The sequence below is a fragment of the Triturus cristatus genome, chromosome 6 (genome assembly GCF_964204655.1).
Source record: "Triturus cristatus chromosome 6, aTriCri1.1, whole genome shotgun sequence".
NCBI lineage: Eukaryota > Metazoa > Chordata > Amphibia > Caudata > Salamandridae > Triturus > Triturus cristatus.
Window position 1 is genome coordinate 386,710,758 of NC_140589.1, and position 22,732 is coordinate 386,733,489.

At 45.2% G+C, this 22,732-nt stretch overlaps 1 protein-coding gene across 1 annotated transcript in view; it reads right to left on the bottom strand.

The window, feature by feature from the left end:
- Positions 1-3,045: 3,045 nt before the first annotated feature.
- The window catches only part of SNTG2 (syntrophin gamma 2), a 1,181,343-nt gene continuing 1,161,656 nt past the window's right edge, over positions 3,046-22,732 (bottom strand). Inside the window, exon 15 of the mRNA XM_085609593.1 lies at positions 3,046-3,313. Coding sequence (XP_085465719.1) covers positions 3,182-3,313 — 132 coding nt within the window. The 3' untranslated portion in view covers positions 3,046-3,181. The remainder of the gene's footprint in view (positions 3,314-22,732) is intronic.

Below are 22,732 nucleotides of genomic sequence, written 5' to 3' on the forward strand. Positions count from 1 at the left end.
CGAGGGCGATGTTAGTTTCCAAGCCTCCGCCGCTCCAACGCTGGGCAACAGTATCCTATGAGCCTAAGGGGCTCCAACGCTGGGGGCATGATGATTTCAGGACCCTGTGTGCTCCAGGGGACATGATTTCTGAGCCAGATGGCTCCCACGTTTTGGCCTATTGTTTCAGGGGCTATTGAGAGACTCTGCCTTATTTGCCTTCCCAGCTGCGCAGCACTTAGTGCCAGCTGCAGCGTTTAGGCCCTGCTTTGTCCCCAGATGCCCAGCAAGTAGTGGGCAGCTGCTAAGTTTAGGTTCTGGCGCAACCTGGACTCTAATATGCTTTTGGGTGCTAGGAAATGTACGGTGTAGTATGTTTGGCGCACCCTGTGTTCATGCTTATGGTGCTAGGAAAAGGACTGTGTATAGTATGTTTGGCGCACCCTGTGTCTGATACCTCTAAATGTGGTTATTTCTGCCTAGGAGGCTGTTTTACCTGTTTAGGTTGATGGTAGGGAGAATGTACTTCCCTGTGCGATGTGCGCCCCTAGTATAGTTATACTTAGGTGGTTAGGTCTAATGCGTTAGACCAATGAGAATTGCATAATGTGATTTATGCCCCTGTGATAGATGCAGGATAGGTTTTATACCTGATGCTAGTGTGATGACGCTGAGGTCATTATTGCGCCAGTAGAGACTGGTTGTGCTCTACAGTTACTTTGTGTTATGTTCTACATTTACTATTGGTGATTTGTGCTAAGTTCTAAAAGTGCTAATTCCTGACAGTGGTCCATGTGGCCCTGTCCCCTGTACATATAATCCCTTGTAAATTCTGCCCGTGCCTGTTGGCACATTGTAAAGTGTGTGTTTTTATCTAATGTGTTTGGTATAATACAAAGGTTATTTTTATATAATACCTTGTGTGGAGTTTCCTTTGTGGTGGGCCTTGGGTGTTGTTGCTGGGTGCGCGCGCAAACGCTTTACACATCGCCTCAGGGATAAGCCTGTCTGCTCGTGCCAAGCTACCAAGGGGGTGAGCAGGGGTTATCTTTGGCGTGTAACTTCCTTGCCCTGACTAGAGTGGTGGTTTCTGCCTGACTTTGGCGCAAGCCTTAGCCAACTAGAAATCCCATTTCTAAGAGGGATAATCAGTCCTTTGTTGGAGGACAGGACACGGCTTAATCACATGTAAGCGTGAGCTACCTCTCCCATTTTCTGCTCAGGAAGGCTTTCAGATGCAGATGAATGGAAATGAGTCCTCTGTCACACCCTGCCCTTCCTGTATTTGTGGCTGTCTAGAGGCAATGCACATAGTGTAGCTGTTACCCAGTCTAGACGTGTATTGGAGACAAGCTGCCAGCACACAGAGCAAAGTTAAGAGCAGAGTGGCATTTCTAAAATGGTAATGGCAAACCCAACTTTACTATTAAAGATGATTTATCACCACCACTCCAAAGATATTAAACTTGAAGTAGTTACTCCTTTCAAATCAGGAAGCACAGCAGTGAACAACAAATTTAGATGTTTGTCTCTGCCAGGACATGTAAAACTTAAAAGTACATGGCCTACATTTTAGTTACACTGCACCCTGTACTTCGGTGTGACTTATGTGTAATAAAAGGGGAGTTGGAGGCTTGTAAAGTGATTTGAAATGACAAAGCAAAGTGGCAGCAAACTGCACACACAGGCCCTGCAATGGCAGGCCTGAGTCAGGTTTGAAAGGCTACTTGTGTGGGTTGCACAACCGATGCTGCAAGCCCATTAGTAGTAATTAAAATTACAGGCTTTGGGTACATGGTACACCACTTTAGAAGAGACTTACAGGTAAATTAAATATGCTAATCAGGTATACACCGATGTCAACACATTTAGGGAAGACACACATGCACTTTAGCACCTGTTAGCAGTGGTGACGTGTTCAGAGTCCTAAGGCCAATACAAAGATACAGCAAAAAGTGTAGGGAAGAAGGCAAAAAGTTGGGGGAAGACCACCCTAGGTCCAACAATGTGCATTCATTTACTGATTTGAGGATGGTAGTAACATTGTGTTAGGTTGTTATTTCAAATGCATATGAAGTGTGAGGCATGTTACCAGGCAGGGAGATATGGTCAATTGTTGTTAGATAAGGTTAAGAACACTGGTAGTTAACATAGTGTAGTTAAATTGGTTAAAACATCTGTGCTTACCTTCTATTTTTTTGTGCATTTTGGTATTGTTCGTCTATCACTGCCACTGCCAGACAGAGACGTAGGGGCTTGGAGTTTCAGGGACATGTTGATTGAGTAGGTTTTGTGGTTATTGTGGGCAGACTTTGACTATGTATTCTTTTCACCTCCATCAGAAGTGCAGTGGATGAACCACCATGTTTCACTGACATAAATTATACTCTTTATATGACGTCAAGAGTATTACGTTTTTGTTGTGAATTCTACTGTGTTTAGGATATAATGCAGGAGAGGGGGAGGACGAATGACAGACTTTCACTCATCAAATCACCATACTCTAAATAGAATGGACAAACCTCCATGGTGGCAGACCTGTGAAGAGATGTTTTTTGAAAGCCCAGATGCATCCCCAAACTCTCAGTCAGGCTCTAAGACTACAGTTGGGTTTTTGAAATTGTTAAAGCCACTTTGAGGGATTAGGTGTGGAACTGTCAAGATTATTGCCTTTTTGGTCAAGCGATGTGGTAGATTAGATGCAGGGCCTCTCTGTGAGGTCCATGTAATTTCTGAAGGGGCCAGTAACAGGAGTTACCAGAACCATTTGGAATTACGAGATCCACAGGTACACCACAGATCCTGTGTATTTCTCATAGAGATTTCAGCTGCTTCCAGCAGAAATCTCCAGTTGGCATGTAGGTAAATAATGAGTAATTCGATTTACTAGCCCTAACTCCACGTCTACTTATCTTGATGATACAATCACAGTCAAACACCTCCAAATAATCTTACATTGGAAGGTCACTGAAATGTCTACCCCATATATCAAAAATAAATGTTTGTACTCAAGTTTCTTGTTGAAGTAGGGAATATTAGGCATCATTTGGCAGAAAATGTAAAAATAAGGATTATTTTTACATATTTATTTTATCACGAACGCTATACATTTCATAGAAAAAATTTCAGAATTGAAATATTACGGATGAGAGAAAAACATCGTTTTAAGAAAATACGTTTTTCTTCAATTCCTCCAGCATCTTCAATTGGTCTTAGTAAATTTCTTCGCAATACTTTGGCTTTCTACAAACACAGGATCCACTGATGCCACCTTTGCAGCTATAAAGGAGTGGATACAATGGAGGACAGCTGTAAGGTCTTGAAATTCAAGTTCCTGAAAGACAAAAGATGAAAAAAGGTGAAGAGTATAAGGAAAGCATCCCAACATTAAAGTATTTTTGTTTGATTTGAATCAGTACACTGCCAGCAAGAGCATGAACACAAACTGAATTATTGTCTTCAGTTAGCTTATCATTGGTGGTACGCATAAGGCATAACAAAGCCTAAAAGGTAATGGTGAGCAAAACACAACAAATCGTGTTTAATGGAATTATCGACCTATATTACATAACAGTAATAAATACATATGGCAACATAACTATGAGTATGATAAATTACCCTATGGAATTACAAAACTCTTTAAAACAATAAAACCTACGTATTAGAATGCACTTGCAATTAAAGAAGAATAAGCTCATATTTATAAGTGCATTACAAAATAATCATGACTAACGAGATTAGGAGCAGTGAAGACCATTTCGTTTTATTCATACGTGACAAATATAGGGAAGGCTAATTGAAAAGAGGGAAATGAGGCACTCAACACTGTCACAATGCATTCCTGAATGTTTCTGAAGTCTCATTATGCCGTCTTTTTTGACAGTTAGTGTAAGCAAAATTAAACCATATGCTCCTGCTGATTGATGACAGACTTAAAGGTTTAGAGAAGAAGAGCAGCAGGTCCATTTTATGGACTGTCAGGTAATGGGGTAGAAAACTCAGAACCTGCTGTGTTAAAGGCTGTTCACTCACGCAAAGCGCCAGGCTGTGCAATGATGAGAGACCAAATGGCAATGCATTGAAATGTTGTTAAGAGCCTCAAATATCTTTGTCACGCAGAATATTAGCACTGTGACTAAATACAAATTGCAAGGTAAAGGGAATAGCAAAGAGCTGTTCCCACTTCCTTTCTCTTTGCAAAGAAATGCAACACTGCTTTGTGACCTCATCCGGATTCAGCGGTCCGTGTCAGTCTGATGACTTTAAACTAGTGTCACGGGTCAGCGAGAGACTGCTTTTCCTGTAAAAATGACAAATGTGGGCCTGAAGTAGACAGCGGTCACTTCGGCTGCTGCATGAACCCCACTATGTACCTTTTACACAAGGAATCTTTTTTTACATTATGATAATACTGACATTGAAATAATACATAATGCTATATTGAAACTTTGTAAATGCAAAGATAGACGTATTCTCTCTCTTATGGCTTCCATCTCTGCACTTGTATTTGGTTGGTAATACTGCAGAAGGAATCGTGCCTCATTAACATCCTTAAGATGCTACAAAAGATCTTCAAATGGCTGAGAACACCTGGAAAACAGTTACACAGGCTTTGATCAGCAACAAACTAGAGTGTAGTAACACACTCTATGCAGAAATCACTAAGAAGCTATTGAACCGGCTCCAGACCATACAAAATACTGCGAGTAACTCATACTTAACCTACCCGCTGCACCTATATAACTCCACACCTCGGAGAACTGCACTGGCTCCCAAGTCAGAAACGTACCCAAATCAAACTTATCACACACACATACAGAGCACTACACAACACCAGCCCTGCAGAACTGAATACCCGCATACACCTCCCACGCACCTCCGCTCAACTGGACAAGTTCTGACAAGCATACCCCACATCAGCAAACCCACATGCTGTAGGATCTTTTCTCTCCTCAAAGCATGGACCAACCTCTCTCACCACCACAGCAGAGTTTCTTCTAGGTTTCTGAAATTCGGCAAGAAGCTGAAAACCTGGCTCTTCAATTAACCTCACCAGGAGACAGCTGCCTGCTCACTTGCTAAGTGCCTGGATAGCCTCACTGGTGATTAGTGCATTATACGAGTAAACATGACATTGCTGAGGTATTATTTCTGCGCATCCTTGTAGCTAGGTCTTTTGTGCTGTGCTGGATTGTTACATCTCACCAAGCGCAATGAATTTGCCAGATCACATTGCAGGTGCTCTGCAAAAAAATATATATGTTTTATATGAAATGCTCTTAGCAGAAGAATCACTTTCTGATCTCTCACCACCAAAGCACCCAAGGTAAAGCAAACATAGAGCACTAGTATGAGCTTAAATGAATACATTTCAGAAATCCGCCCTACAGTATATATCATGGCTAATCTAAAAGTATCCGATACAATTCGGGCTAAGAAAATGAAAAGTGTTCAAGTGTAAATTTGCTAATTACAAATTGTGGTTCTGCAAGTTACTTTTCTAAATGAGGATCCATACTCATGCCTTCCTGAAGTGGACTGGCTTGAATAATTATATGCAACAAAAAGTGAGATTAGAAGATTGCAAGAAACGATGGTGAACGCTACAGCTATAAAACAAAGTTTCTTTTATGATTTGAACCTGACAGGGAGAAGGTCTAACAATCACTGTACCATGCAAGTTCGTGGTTAGTTGAGGGTCCAGTAGAGAACCAAACTCTGAGGCTTCCCTTGTTGCACACTATTATGCCTCTATGACCACCTGGCACATATAGGTGTGGCTCTGAATTCCAAACACGATTTTGAAACACGCCATTTTGGAAACTCCTTGATGCAAACCGATTTGTATAAGTTGGATATGTGTTTCTTTGTGTTTTCTTTTACAGATGGATGTACAACGCAGGACAGATTAATTAATCAGTCTTCTACACAATGAGTAGCTACTCTACCCTTGCCTAAAAAAACAGAATAGGGTATTCCCCCATCTGAATCCCAGGGTGGCCTCATTTGCCCTGAAGAAAGTCCTGGACCTTTATGGCCGCTGTGGACTGAAACATGTTGGCACTAGGGTCATAGGACCATAATACTCCTATATATACCCCTACTCTTATTATTTTTAACCAACCCAGACAGACCCAAGAATAAAGGGAAACTGGGGATCTGCCTGAGGTTTTTTATCTTATAGCCTCCCTGGTCTGCAACTTCTTCAAAGCGCTCCCAACACTGTGGTCGAGCCCACCCCGACTTTTAGGCGTCGGGGTGACCCGATGATGAAGCATGACACCGCTAGGGTGTGTGAGGGTACCTTAATCAAAAGGAATTGCTTCCTTGCTCACCTAGTGGTGAAGTTATAAGTTCCCCTGTTCATCATAACATTCCATCTAGACGTAACATTAATGACCATTATATGGTTAGTTGGAGTAAAATTATTTGTGAAGCTTCCCTTGTTGCTTCAGGACAGTCACCCCGCAGTTTCACCAGAGCTCTTAACTCTACATCCCCAAACATAAGTTCTTCAGCCTTACTGTCCTTTAATCTTAACCAATTGAGTCGCATACACTCTAACACAGCCAAGAGGCATAGATTAACTCAAAGGAATGTAGACTTAAGTTTATCCTCTAGAGTAACTATGAGCTGTATGTCATCTACTGGGCGAGTAAATACGCTGGTAAAGATCAGCAATGGTAGAATATACATATTGATAAATAGGGGAGAACAGGGGTAATTTACAATCTACCCATAGAAAATAAGGGCATAAGACATACTTCGTGAGTATGATCCTTTAAAAGAGATTGGGACACCCCCAGGTAAAACGTGAAAGATCCGTTTTGCTGTTGATGATGAAACAGAGCTGCATGGCCAGGGTGCTTAGACTGCTGTTGATGAATCCAAATGAATCAGTGATAATCAGCTGGCCAGGATCATAATAGGTGATTCAGCGCCAGGATATCCTCCTGGGCGAGATGTGTGATATACAAATACATATAACTTACCATAGCATTTAGTGACAACAGCTGGGAAGAGAAAGGCCTGGAAAAGAGTACTTTATACTATCTGTTAGAAATGGGGGTCTCTAGGTGGCAGAGGTAGGTACCTCTGTCCAAATAGGGGCCCTTGCTTCTAGTCAGGGAAAGGGGGATACACTTCTAAAATAACCCCTGCTCACCCCCTTGGTAGCTTGGCACAAGCAGACAGGCTTATTTCAGAGGCAGTATGTAAAGCATTGGTGAACACATACAGTAACACAGTGAAAACACTACAAATGGACAACACACCAGTTTGGAAAAATATATAATATTTATCTAAACCAAAACAAGACCAAACAACAAAAATCCAGTATACAGTATCAAAAATATCATCAAAAATAGGTTATTCACTCAAATCAAAGTTCTAGCAACAAATAACTCCAGTTGAAGTTATTACGACGTTGTGACAGATGAAAATCCCAAGGAATGGCGCCATCCGCGAGGTGCGCGGTGTCATAAACACCCACAAAGAACGATACATTGGAATTGATGAAAGCAAAGACAGTGCACGGCGTTGGGGAGGTGATGCTTCATTGGCGCCTGCGGCGTTGGTTCCTTACGACTCTAGGGGAGGTGATACCTCTATTTCTTACTGCAGCGCAGGGAAGGTGGGACGTCGGTTCCTTACTGTTTCAGGGAGGTGACGTCACGGATGGTGGCAAGGCTTCTGTTCCTTATGACAGTGTGATGTCGATGGATTTGGGAGTCACCCACGTCGAGGATTGGCTCCTCGTTGAGTAAGCACCTGCATTGATGAAGTCGGGGCTGCAGTGCGAGTCCAGACGGTGCGTCGTGGACATCACAAGCGGTGTCCTCGGTTCCGGTGCACGAAACGGCCTCGATGATGGCTTTGGAGTTGATGCAGCACGGCATCAGCAGGCGTTGGGCCTGCGGTGTAAGTCAGGGTGGTACGTCGTGCTCTTCATGAGTGGTGCCCATGGAATCGGTGCAGGTTATGGCATCTCTTGCCGGTGTCGGTGTTGCAATTTCCTTCAGAGCAGTTGAAACAGCAGTTCCAGATGCAGAGAGACAGAAGGGATGAAGTCTTTGTGTCCCTGAGACTTCGGAACAGGAGGCAAGCTCATTTTCAAGTCCTTGGAGATCTTTTCTTCAAGCAGGTGACAAAGCAAACAACAAAGTCCTTTTTCTCCTTTCCTTGGCAGCAAGCAGCCACTGCGGGCCAACTTCAAACAGCACAGGGGCAGTATTCCTCCTCACCTTATCTGGCTCTTCTCCTTGGCAAAGGAACTTCTTGATTTCCTAGAAGTGATCTAAAGTTCTGGGGTCTGAGCCCCACTATTTATAGCACAAAATTGTTTGTTCTCTGAAGGCAGAGAGTGTCTGTACCCAGCCAAAACCAGTTCTGTCTTCACTGGTGCAGCTTCCTGGCAGGAGGTGGAGACAACATTGTTGTAGGCAGACCAGGCCCACTCAGGTGAAAAGGAAATCTCCTCCCCCTCCCCCATCTCCTCAGCCCTGACTCATCAGACTTCTGGAGCCACTGCCCCTCTCCAGCCCCTGTCATCCAAAAGCCAAACATGGAATACACAAACCTAGCAGAGGCACACTGGATAGTTAGATAAGAAAATAACTACTTTCTAAACGTGGTATTTTCAAACACAGAATGGAAAAATCCCCCTCACTAAAAGATGCACTTTAACATGCTGAGTTCAGGCATACTAAATGTTATGTTTCCATCTTGTTCCCAGGGTCAGTTATGTTTATAAGATGTTATAAACAAACTCCCCATTCTGTCCTATGGGAACAGATAGCCTTGCAATAGTGAAAAACGAAAGTGGCAGTATTTCACTATCAGGACATGCCACACACATCAGGGCATGCTCTACCTTTCACATACAATGCAGCCTGCCCACAGGAGTACCTTGGACCTACCTTAGGAGTGACTAATATGTAGAAAAGGGAAGGTTTAGGGACTGGCTAGTGTGTGCACTTGCCAAGTCGACACGGCAGTCCCAGACTGCACACAGGCTCTGCAATGGCAGGCCTGAGTCACAGTTTAGAAGCTGCTCCTGTGAGTGGCACAATCAGTGCTGCAAGCCCACCAGAAGCATTTGATTGACAGTCCCTGGTCACACATAGTGCACTGTGCTAGTGTCTGACTTGTAAATCAGATAAGGCAATCATGGAATCACTAATCCATTACAATAATTTACAAAGGGAGCACTTGCACTTTGGCACTGAACAGCAGTGGCAAAGTGCTCAAAGCATCTAGACCAGCAAAAATGTAGTCCAACACACAGCAATACACAGGAGGTAAAGGCAAACAAAATAGAAGGGAGACCCAAGCCTATGGTGTCAGGTGTAACACTATCTTTATATTCTTGGATTTATTCTTAGTTTTGTATATTTTTCAGAACTGTTACTAGGAATAGAAGAATTGATGTGGATTTGACTTTTACAAGTTGCAGCCCCTACCAGGCTAAAAACAGTACTAAAAGTGGTGCTTACCAGGTAAGATTCTATTGGCTTATAAATTCACAATAAAATCAAATTAGGAAGTTTGTAACTCACAGAGTTAGACTTTTTCTAATCAGTCAGAATTTTCCATTAAGAGCAAAAACAAGAGCAGCGGGATAGATGTTAGCAATCATGTCGTCAATAAGCAGGATTAGGCTACAGATGCTAAAAGTTTGAGAGTCAAATATAAAAAAGTGATTTTACATGTATATCTTATTTTCTAAGAATGTAAGATGAATTCAGATTCGTTCTGACGTTAGCGTCTCTGATTAGAGCTTTCTCTATTTTAGGCTTCAATGAAAGACTACTGAAGAACTGACTTGGAATCATTATGCGTGTTAGATCTGGCATCATTGGTGTGATTTTCCCTGACTTTTTGCCTTCTGACCTCTTGCTTTGTTGACTTCATTTTTGCTGGCTTTAGGATTCTGAGCACTTTATCAGTGCTAAAGTGCGGATGCTCGGTACTCAAAACAAGGTAACATTGGCTTTTCCAGAATCAGCATTTTTAATTTACCTATAAGTCCATAGTAAAGTGCACTATGTGGCCCCAGGGCTGGTAAATTAAATGTTACTATTGGGCTAACAGCACTGATTGTGCTCACCCACACAGTAACCTTTTAAACATGGCTCAGGACTGCCATTGCAGAGCCTTTGTGTGCAGTTTAAACTGATGTTTCGACCTGGCAAGTTAACCTACTTGCCAGGCCAAAACTGTTCTTTTATTACATATAAGTCACCAGACAGCCCTATGGGCAGGGTGCACTGTATTTAAAGGGTAGGATGCACTTTTGAGGTTTACATACCCTAGTACTGAAAAACTGCTAAATTCGTTTTTCACTAATGCAATGGCTATCTCTCCCATAGGTCAACCTTGGGTTTGCCTTAAAACATCTTTTAAGTATAATGTTCAGTTAGGGAAAGATAGAGATTTGGAGTTTGGATTCTCTGGATTTATAATTTAAAATCACAATTCATGGTGAAATTGGATTTTAAGTTATTAATCTGAAAATCCCACTTTCGAAAGTTGGCATTTTCTTACTTTAACCATTCTGTGCCTCTGCCTGTCTCTGAATACACGTCTGGGTTGGGTGGCAACTGGGATTTGTGCATTCCCGTAAACAGTCACACAAAGGGAGCTGGGGTGTGACATTTGCATCCTGATGGCCCATCACCAGGCTGACGAGTCTTCCCTGACTCTTGCACCTGCATGGGCTGTCACCACACAAAGAACTGCACATGCCCCTGTAGTTGCTCTGGAGCCAGGGCAGAAAAGGCAGGGACCTTGTGATCTTCAAAGGCCTCTTTGAAGTCTCCCACACTTCAAAGGCATATTTGGGTATAAGTACTGGACCCCTGACACCACCAAATCAAAGCTTTGCTTGGACTAAGGACATTCTGTCAAGAAGAAGAGCTGCTGTGCTGTAGGAGGGACTTCTGCTTTGCTAACTGTTTTGCGGTGTTGGCCTGTAAGCCTTACAAAGGAGCAATTGTAGGCAGACAGTGGAGTCATGCATTGCACAAATTAGCTTGTACAGGTGAGGATTTTCTTAAGCAAAGGTAGAGTTGAGATGCTAAGTGACAGAGCATACAAGATATGAGATGAGTGCGGCTGCAGAATAGGGCAGCATCCAGCCTAAACATAAAAAAACAACTGCTCCTTTTAATTTGTTTGGTTTGTCTGCTTCAACCTTTCTTCCAGAGTAAGGTATGTGAAGCAGTCTTTTAGATCGGCCAGATAGTTTTGACAAGGATGTGTTCTTGCAACTATATTTTTTTACTCTTTATCTTAATGACTCAAATGCTGAATTCCTTTCTGTTGTCTTTATGACTCTGCACTTTACTGTTGCTAACCAGTGCTGGAGTGCTTATGCGCACTCCATAAAACATGGTATCATTGGTTCACACCTGTTAGACCTGGCCCTTTTTGCAGGTTTATCCCCAAACCTTTTGCCTTTTGCCTCCTATTTTTCTGACCCTGTTTTTGTTGGTTATGGGATTCTGGGTACCTTACCACTGCTGATCAGTGCATGTCCTCTCTGTATATATTGTGAATATGATTGGTTATCTATGATTGGCATATTTGATGCACTGTATGTGCCAGGGCCTGTAAATTAAATACTACTTGTAGGCTTTATCACTGATTGTGCCATCCACATGAGTAGCCCTGTAAAGGTATCTCAGACCTGCCACTGCAGTGTCTGCGCATGCAGTAGTAAACCGTCATGTTGACCTGGCAAGTGCACCCACTTGCCAGGCCATAACCTTCCCTTTTCCTTACATGTAAACTACCCCTAATGTAGGCCAAAGGTACCTCCATGGGCAGGGTGCAGTGTATGTGTAAGGTAGGACATGCACTGGTATGTATGAAATTTCCTGATAGTGAAATACTGTGTATTCTGTTTTTTACTATTGAGAGGCTATCTGTCCCTTAGGCTAAATTGGGAGTTGCTTTTTAACATTTTACAAGTATAACTTTCCACAGGGATAAGATAGGGAACTGGAGTTTAGGCTCTATGGACTCATAATTTATTAATGCACCTTTTAGTAATGGTGTTTTTTAAATTCTGTTTGAAAATTTCACTTTTAGAAAGTGGGCATTTTCTTACTTTACCATCCTTTGTTCCTCTGACTGTTTTTGTATTCAGCGTCTGGTGTTGTAGTGGCAGGAGCTGGGGATGTGCATTCACTCCAGACTGTCACTGGGGGATTGAGGTTTGCCATGCCTTGCCTGTGTGGCTCATAGCTGGGCTGAAAAGACCTGGTCTGCATTTAGAGCGGTGGGAGGCGTTTCGCTTGCACCTGATTAGACTGTATGTCGTCTTCACAATGCTGCCTCCACCCCCTGTGGTCATGCTGCACCAGGGAAGACACCTGCACTAAACCGACCTACAGAGCAGGACACACCCTCGACCCCATTTTCGCAGCAGGAAACAGCGTCCAATTAAGCCACACAATGCAGCCGCCATGGACCGGCCACCACTGCATCACTGCATACACTTCGCCATCAACAAACCCAAGGCACCCAAACCAGCCCCACGCCCACCACGAAGGAACTGAAACAAAGTTACAGACGAGCAACTTAACTCCACCCTCATCCAAGACAACCACACCTGGGCACCGGACGCAAACGACGCAGCCAGCGAACTCCACACGTGGATCTCCAACTGAACAGATGATCTTGCCCCACTATGCAACCCCGACAGACAACACCCCAGGAAAGCCACCTGGTTCACCATCACTCTCCTAGAAGCCAGACGCACCTGCAGATGCCTAGAGAAGAACTCGAGAAACACCAAGACAACCAAAAACCACCCCACCTACAAGGACGCCATGATGGACTACCACAACTAGATCAGAGCCAGCAAGAGGAACTTCATCCACAACAAAATCCTGGCCAACTCCACCAACTCCACTGAACTTTTCAGTGTAATTCAAGAATTGACCTACCCACGCAGCGAAGCCACAGACATCACCCCATCCCAAGACCTCTGCGACAACCTTGGAAACTATTTCCACCTCAAAATCAAAAACCTCTATGAAAACTTCATTGACTATCCACCAGGCACCACAGATGGCCTCCCCGTCCCCCAGAAACACCTGCCAGCCCACCATTTCCAACTGGACACCGATCACGGCCGAAGACACCGCCTCAACCATGAAAAGCACCACTCGGGGGCCCCCACCGACCCCTGCCCCCTCACATCTACCACAGATCCGCGGCCACCATCGGACAGGAACTACAATGCACCTTCAACACCATCTTCAAAACAGGCACCTTCCCAGATGACTGGAAGTGCGCAGAAGTCAGACCCCTGCTCAAGAAGCCCACAGCGGACCCCACCGACCTCAAGAGCTATTGGCCCATCTCGCTCCTCCCCTTCACAGCCAAAGTTGCAGAGAAAACAGTCAACAGGAAACTAACACGGTTCATTGAAGAGAACGCCGTCCTCGACCCGTCCCAATCCGGATTCCGAAGCAACCACAGCACAGAGACTGCCCTACTTGTAGCCACAGACGACATCTGCACCCTCCTGAACCAAGGACACTCCACAGCCCTCATCCTACTTGACCTATCAGCGGCCTTCGACACCGTCTCCCACCGCACACTAGTCGCCAGACTACACGACGCAGGCATACAAGGAACAGCCCTGGACTGGATCCGATCATTCCTCACCAGAAGAAGCCAAAGGATCAGACTCCCACCCTTCATCTCTGACCCCACGAAAATCATCTGCGGAGTCCCACAGTGTTCATCCCTGAGCCCCACCCTCTTCAACATCTACAAGGCCCCCCTCGCAGCCATAGTCCGACAACACAGCCTCAACATCGTATCCTACGCCAACGACATGCAGCTCATCCTTTCCCTCACCAAAGACCTCACCACTGCCAAACTCAACTTCCAGAAAGGAATGCAAGACGTCACAGTCTGGATGACCAACAGCTGTCTGAAGCTCAACACCGAGAAGACAGAAGTCCTCGTCCTCCATACCACCCCTTCTGCATGGGACAGCACCTGGTGGCTGACCGCCCTCGGAATTCCTCTTACCCCCTGAGACCATGCATAGAACCTCAGCATCATACTCGTCTCATCTCTCACCATGAACCGACAGGTCAACGCCAGCACTTCTAGCTGCTTCAACACTCTCAGCATCTTCCTCAAGACCTTCAAGTGGATCACCGCTGAGTAAAGGAAGACAGTCACCCACGCACTCATCACCAGCTGACTGGACTATGGAAACGCACTCTACGCCGGCATCAACAAGTTCCTACTCTGCAAACTCCAGACAATACAGAACACTGCCGCCAGACTCGTACTCAGCATCCCCCGACACAAACATATCAGCCAACACCTACTGGCTCCCCGTGGAGTAAAGAGTCACTTTCAAAATCCTCACTCACGCCTACAAATGCCTACACAACAATGGACCAAAATACCTCAACAACAGAATCAACTTCCACGTTCCCAAATGAAACCTCCGATCTTCCAACGACGCACTGGCCGAAACACTGCGCATCCACAGAGCCAGAGCAGGTGGAAGATCCTTCTCTCACTTTGCTCCAAGACATAGAATTACCTACCGGCAGACATCAGATGTGCCCCCTCCCTGAACACCTTCAGGAAGACCCTCAAGACCTGGCTCTTCGGCTAAACAGATATGCGGACCCCCCCCTCTGCGCCTTGAGACCCTGACGGGTGAGTAGTGAGCTTACAATTCCCTGATTGATTGATTGATTTATTGACTGGTTTAGACTGGTTTCAGAGACCCTTACACCAAAGAGAACAATAACAACATGGAGCATAAGTACTATAGCTAAAACCCCAGGATTTTAGATTACCCTGCCTAGAAGAAGAGGTAAAGGACTGTATGAGAAGTGCTGCCTTTCCTGTATGAGGGGTAGATTAGCTTGCAGTTGCTGCTTCTGTCTGTGGTGTAGGAAAAGGACTCACTCTTTTTGTACTTCTGTGGTATCCTGCTTGAGGAGAAAACCCCAAGGGCTTGTGTGTGCTGGCCTCCTGTTTTGGAAGACTCAGGGACATCCAAGTCTTCCATTGGGCTTTCTCCTTTTTCTTTACTAAAGGGTTCCCGAGGGCTTTCTTTGCTGAAACACCCCTATGTCTTACTGTGGAAAAAGCTCCTGTGTGCTCCCTGTGTGGGAGTTTTTTTCTTGATTATGAGAAGCACCTGGGGCTTTAAATTACTGGGAATCCCTCATGTGCGGTACTTCCCAAACCAAGTTTACCCACTGTGCTGCGTGCTGTGGGCCAAGGGAGACAGTCAGCAGGGGATCTGCTGAGGTGGCCCATGCTGTGCGTTATTAGCTCGAGTAGTGGAACACTGTGCCCAGCATCAGCCAGGAAGACTGGAGGCGGTAAAAGGAGCTGAGCAGAACCTACAGGAAAAGCAGAGGAGCTCTGCTGGTGACCCACTGGTTGGTGGACAGATGAGGAACGGATCTGACAGAGACCTTGCTCCATGTCTCGCACTAACTGCTGATGGACAGATAGCTGCACGAGGACCGTGCTGAAGGAAGCCCTGAAAAAAGATAGCTGGGCGTGGCCATCTAGCTGGAACCAACATGACCACCTGGAGTACTGCAGGGGGAGCAGAGAAGCTCTTGCACCTCCAACTCCATGCTGCATAGAGGACTCAATAGGTGATCTGTTGGTCCCAACTGGGACAGGTGAGTGTTCTCCCCCACCTCTTCCTTGGAGCCACTGTACTGCCCGAGCGTGGGCAGCTACGTGCTTTACATCCTGTTGGGGGCCTTGAGATTGCTGACATTGTGGGGGGTAAGGCTGGCCCCGTTGGCCTGAGCAGAGTGGCCGGGCCCCCAACTATTTGTCTAAGCGGCTACCCAACATGTCAGTGAGCAGCTGCCACTCACCTTTTGGGGCACAGGAGAAGTTGCCCTAAGAGAGCAGGACAGGTAGCGATCCTCAATGGAGGTCCCGATCTTGCTCAGACTGTTGTTAGGATTCGGTGAAACCTCTAAGAGAAGCACAGAAGCGCTGTGTCCCTTGAAAGTATCAGGGACTGTTTTTGATGCACAAGGATGGTACTGTGTATCAGGGTAGGTCTTGTACCACATACATTTGTCATATGGCAGGATCTGCATAATATGAACAGTGCTGGTGGAAGTGTTATTTTCCTAATGTTTGACATGTGCAACCCATATGTATTTACTTCAGTGCACTACATGTTATGTGTATAAAAAATGCCTTATGGCAAAGTGATTTATGTGATTGGGGTCTAATGTTTTTTCATGTATAATACAAAGTATATTTTTAGATAACCCTGTGTAAGATCTCTTTTGTGGTGTGCCTAGTGTGTCCGTTGTGTGTGTGGGTGTTGCACAAACACTTTACACATTGCCTCTGGGATAAGCATGACTGCTCTGCCAAGCTACCTAGGGGGTGAGCAGGGGTTATCTTGGGTTTGTAACTCCCTTACCCTGACTCAAATAGTGGGTTCTGCCTGGCTGAGGTGCATAACCTAACCAACCGTAAACCCCATTTCTAACAAGACATGATTGGTATATTTAATTTACTTATATGTACCTAGTAAACTGGTATACCACATACCAGGGCCTGTAACTTAACTGCTATTAGTGGGCCTACAGCACTTATTGTGTCACCCACATAAACAGCCCCTTAAAACTTGTTCCATGTGTGCCATTACAGCTTAAATGCAGTTTTAAAACAGCCAATTCAAATTAGTGACATAACCCCCTTGCCAAGCCCAAAATGTCCCTTTTGTGCTTATAAGTTGCGCGAAGGTCGACCCTAGGTAGTCCATAGGGCAGAGTGCATTGCAATTAAAAGGTTGGACATGAACTTTTAAGTTTTACATGTCCTGGCCATAAAAAAATAATCGTTTTTTCACCATTGCGTGGCTACCTCCCTCATAGGATAATATTAGGTTGCCTTATTGCATTCCAAATTAAATGTGCTAACCTTTGATTGGGACAGGTAAACATTTCATGTTTGATGTCTGAAAAAATGTAATAAAAAAATCATCATTAATGATAAAGTCAGATTTTAAGTTACAATTTCGAAAATGCCACTTTTAGAAAGGTGGAATTTTCCTGCCCGGAATTTTCCTGAGTCATGTGACTGTATGTAGTTGGCAGTTGGACCTTGCTTATTCCTCCCTGTTGGAAATGGCCCTTTTGCAGGGTCATCCCTAAACTTTTTGCCTTACTCCTGTATTTTTTCTGACCTGTTGGTGTTGATATTATGACTCTGGGCACTTTACCACTGCTGATCAGTGCTAAAGTGCATATGCTCTCCCTGTGTAAATATGACATGTGAATTGGTATATCCATGATTGGCTTATTTGGTTTACCTGTTAGTCCCTAGTAATGTGGCCTGTGTGTGCCCAGGGCTGGTAAACCAAATGCTGCTGGTGGGCCTGCAGCGTTGAGTTGCGCCACCCACAGAAGCAGCTTGTAAAGTGTGTCTCAGACATGCCACTGCAGTGTCTGTGTGCAGTCTAGAACTGCCATCTTGGCTATGAAGTGCACCCACTTCCCAGCCCCTGAACCTTCCCTTGGCATCATGTAAGACACCCCTATGGTAGGGTGCATTGTATGTGTAAGGTAGGACATGCTCAGATGTGTGTAGCATGTCCTGGTAGTGAATTACCCCTAATTTCGTTTTTCACTACTGTAAGGCTACCTGTACTCCATAGGCCAGAATGGGAGGTTTGGCTATTACATTCTATAGTCCTAACTGACCCATAGAGCCTGGTAGAAAAACAAATTTAGTATGCCTGAGCTCAGAATATTAAAATACATCTTTTAGTGAAGTTTATTTTTATATTCTGTGTTTGAAAATACCACTTTTAGAAAGTAGGTATATTCTTGCCTAAGCCTTCCAGTGTACTCTGCTGTTATGTGTATTGGCTGTCTGGGTTTGGAGTGACAGGGCTGGGGTATTCCAGGAGACAGGGTGAGGTGTCCCTGTGGTGAATAGAGAGATCTGCATCTAGATGGGTGTGAGGAGTTGCACCTGACACCTGAATAGGGCTGTGCCTTCCCTCCACAATGCTGGCTCCACCTCCTATGGTGTGTCTGATGTCTCTGCCCTGCACCCTGAAAGGAAAGAAGCAGCCTGGTAAACAAAGTGCTCCAGGACTGAGCAGAACTGGTTCTGGCTGGGTTCAGTGACTTGTGACTCTTTAGAACAAAGACTTTTGGGGTATAAATATCTGTGCTGAAACCCCTACAATGTGTATTGCCCCTGGATCTCAAGACCAACCTCTGTCCGTGGAACTGAAGAAAGCTGCAGGAGAGGACTGTCCTGGTGTTGTGTGCTGTTCCCTGGATTGGCCTGCAGTAGTTTTCATTGGACTGGAAAAAGGAGCTGTAAGAGAACTTTTTAATCTTGAACCTGCAATCACCCAAGGGCTAGAGAGAGAGCTAGCCCCCTGACTAAAGTCTCAGAACCAGTAGACTTCATTTCATCGCTAAAGCCTCAACATTATCGCTAAAGCCTAAAAAGTATCGCTACAGCTACGGAGCGTCAAGAAAATAATCGCATCACTGCCGCTGAAGGCTCGCTGGCCTGATCATCGCCCCGCACGTTTGCGGCCAGAAAATCACCGCTACAGCTGCTGATCGTGAAGAAAATCGTCGCATCGCTGCAGCTGAAGGCTCGCTGGCCTGATCATCGCCCCGCACGTTTGCGGCCAGAAAATCATCGCTACAGCTGCTGAGCGTAAAGAAAATCATCGCATCACTGCCACTGAAGGCTCGCTGGCCTGATCATCGCCCCTCACGTTTGCGGCCAGAAAATCATCGCTACAGCTGCTGAGCATAAAGAAAATTGTTGCATCGCTGCCGCTGAAGGCCCACTGGCCTGATCATCGCCCCGCATGTTTGCGGCCCAAAAATCATCGCTACAGTGGCTGAGCGTCCGGAAAGTCATCGCAAACCCCCGTTAGCGAGCGGCCATGACCAAAGCGTGAGGAAAAACTACGCTAACCCGCCGGAGCGACATTTCTTGTGGATTATTTGACAACATCTCAGAACTGTGAGTAAAAAGGGTCGCAGAGACCATTGCCCTGAACTGAGCTTTACCTTCCCCATTGGAACTATTTTTGCAGCATCCAGAGAGAACTATTTTTTTTGTACAGTATTGTGGTTTCCTCGTTATTTGGTCTTGTGATAAGCCTCCATAAAAAGATAACTATTTTTTGAGAAACTACCTGTGTTGTGTCCCGTTGTAGTGTTCCTGACTATTTGCTGTGTATGATCATCAACGCTTTACACACTGCCTCTGAGATTAGCCTAACTGCTCATGCTACGTTACCACAGGGTGGAGCAGGGGTTGTCAAGGGGGTGCAGCCCTTCACTCTGACTTAGAAAGAAGGGTCCCTGCTTGGACAGTGGCCATCCACTGCCAACCAGAGACCCCCATTTCTAACACTCCCAGACAGCCACGCAATAGAGTCGTTAGGTGTGCCTGGATAGGCCATCAACTGGCAAGATGCAGGGGCAAAGATGGGCACAGCCCCACTTGCAAATAAATAGACTGTGCTCTGCCTTCACACAAAAAACTTACAACCCCTGCATTGTTCATGCAGACAGCCAGAAGCCAGGGCAGTGGAAGCAGGAAACTTGAAGCATTATCTAGAAACTTCTCCTACTTCAAGGAATGCACCACGTATAAAAATAGGACTCTCAGAGACACTCTTCAGTCCAGTTTCTGAACCTATGCAATGACTGTCAGTGGACTGCCTGCTGCAGTGAGTTGCTCTGTACTCCACAAGGGCTGTTTTGCTGCACCTGGAAGGACTGATTTGCTGCCTGGAGCCTGCCTTGACTCATCCGAGGCTTCTCCTACAGCCCTGTTCCACTGCTTGAACCCAGCACTACCATAATGATTCCAAGGGCTTGTTGGCTGACCCCCCGAACGGAGACTCAGGGACAGAAAAGGCTCCAACCATCTTGTCCTGGACCCTGCCTGAGTGAATCCTAAGCTGTCAAATGATTGCTACTCCAGCCCTGGTCCCTTGGGTGTTGTGTTTAAGATATTCAGATAGGCAAAATCCAAAACTTGGGACTGCTCTGAGAATCAAAAGCAGATTAGAATCAACAAGCTTGTCTATCTGCCCAAGGTGCATGGCTGGTCGGCCTGACTTTGTGGCAGCTCCTGCTAAGTTCTGCTACACAGAAGCAGCAGACCTTTGGGAAAGGGCTTTCAGACCTCATTGAACTCTGGTTGACTACAGCCTCCAGCCTTGTCCCGCTTGAGATCTTCAACTAAGGGTCTGATTACAATCTGTCCGGAAGAGCTTCGAATCAGATACGGGTTTGCCGAATCCGATTCGGAACCCTTGTTGCCAACCAAATCATACACAGTTCTCAACGACCAATTACGATGCCCGTAAACTGGAAGGGCTGTCCGAATTGGTTCCAAAAGGCTTTCGGATAGGTGGAGTCTTTTCGGGCTGAATTGTACAACTCTATGGACTTGTTTTTTGAGCGAGCAATTACGATGAGTAATTCGGACAGTCATTCCGAATCGTTTTTTCTGGAACAAATTGGCTGCCGGAATCTGTCTTTGAGGCCCGTAGCAGGCCCCCCTTCACCCAGGGCCCTCTGAAACAGGCCTGTGGGAGTGCCCAAGGGTCCCCCCTTTACAACCATGCACAGTGTGGCAGGCACCATGGGGTGCCTACCACAGGGTGCAAGGTTTTCCTCAGCCACACAATACTTCAATGGGAGCCTGTGTTCTCCTTCGGAACACAGGCTCCCATTGAAGTCCGACCGAATTGTTTCCGGTAGCATCTGGATACATCCGAATTGCTCATTTGGACTGACTCGACCTGAGTCCCCTGGAAACCATTTTGAGACCGATTTGGTAGGAATGCTTCCCAGATGAGATAATAATCCGCCCCTAAGTCTGAACATGCAAATTTTCACAGCAACGTCTTCCAGCACCTTCCTGAAGATGATGTCTCCTCTGCGGACACCGCCTGCAGTCTTGCCTCATTGAACTTTACTTTCTCAGACAGATTTTTGCTGAAATTTCTCCTAAGTTCGAAGGTAAGTGCCGACCTGGTACAATCCACTTTTTGAATCCAACTTGTGCCTCATTGCAGTCGGACATATTTTTCGACTTTGACCAGGTCTTGTACGACTAGATATCGGTGGCTGTCACTTTGATCTTTCAGGTGCTAGTTTTGTTCAATGTTAAAAATGCATAACTCGGATTCGACTGATTGGGTTTTGTCGTTTTGGTGTCAAATGATGTATTAAAATGTACCCTTTTGTTTCCTAAATTGGTGTGAGATTTATCTTGTGTTGTGTACTTATGTTATTACTGTTTGTGTGCTGCACATGGTCTACGCTAAGCCTGATTGCTTTTGTGTCAAGCTACCAGATATTTAACAGATATCTAAATACAGGTTAATTTAGTGGCTTTTTTCACCCTGTAAGGGATTGTGACAGTTGCAAAAGCAGGGTTAACACCCCACTCAACCAACAAGCCAATTCCTCACACTACCTGTCTCGTGCAAGATGGAGCTACACAAAGGAAAAGCAGAAGAAATGTGCTCAGGAGGGAATTCACACTTTGAGAAGAAAAATGAAATTTATTTTCTTTATATTTTGTTGTTTCTCAATATTTCTATATATCTATAGATTTAAAGTACTTCTTAAAAGTAACACTTTTTATGTAATATATTTTAAATGATAAATACTTTACATGACTAAATATTTATGTGCCATGATAGATTTGTTGATCTTAAATTAAACAGTTTTCCTAAAGATTAATTTTAAAATGCATTATTAAATTTTTTTAATGTTTCTAACTTATATGAATTATTATATCAACTATTTAAAATTTACATTTTAATATTTTAAAAAACATTACAAAAATATAAATGCATGATTTTGCAAAACTATTTGTGTTAGTGTGCATTATACTTCATTGCAATATGACACATTTACATTGTGCATAGCACTGTAAGGAAAAAATCATGCAATATGTCACAATATGTCATTATATTGTGATTAAAATCACACAAAAGGCGGGTCACTATTTTCTTTTGGAGATTTAGGGGCCGATTCCGATCCGGGTCGGAAGAGCACCGAACGTGATCCGGCCGGAAAAACTACGAGCAGTACACGTGTTTTCCGGGCGACTCGTACAGATGTACGAGCAAGCAAGTACGATGCGAACTACATGAAATTCACGACCGAGTCGTTTCCGGGTCCAAACCGCTCCGTACGTCTTGGTCGTAAGCTAACCGTGACGTGCAATGGATGCGATTCACGACCGAGCCAGTACGCTGCATGCGTCGGACAGCCTGTGCGAGCCAGAGTGTCCTGCTCGCAAATTGTCCGGGTGGTTGCCTTTGGGGGTCCACGTCGGACCCCCTGTCACACAGAACCCTACGACTCGGACACAGGGGGAGACCCATGGGTCTCCCCAACACATGCATGTACGGTGCGGATGGCACCGACGCGTACCCACTGTAGGGGGTGCACATGTCCATGACGTACCCATTCAGTCAATGGGAGCCCATGTACGCGTCGTACGACCGGCTCCCATTGACTTCTACGGCAGTCCGACCGAACCGAGTCCGGCAGCATACGGCCGCATCGTACTCACTCGGTCGGACTGCAGGACTCCAGCTCAGTCGGATAACACTCCGGATCCGGCTCGGTCGGAGTGCTTTCCGACCCGGATCGGAATGGGCCCCTAAGTAGTAGGTGTAAGAGTAGGAGTTTTAGCG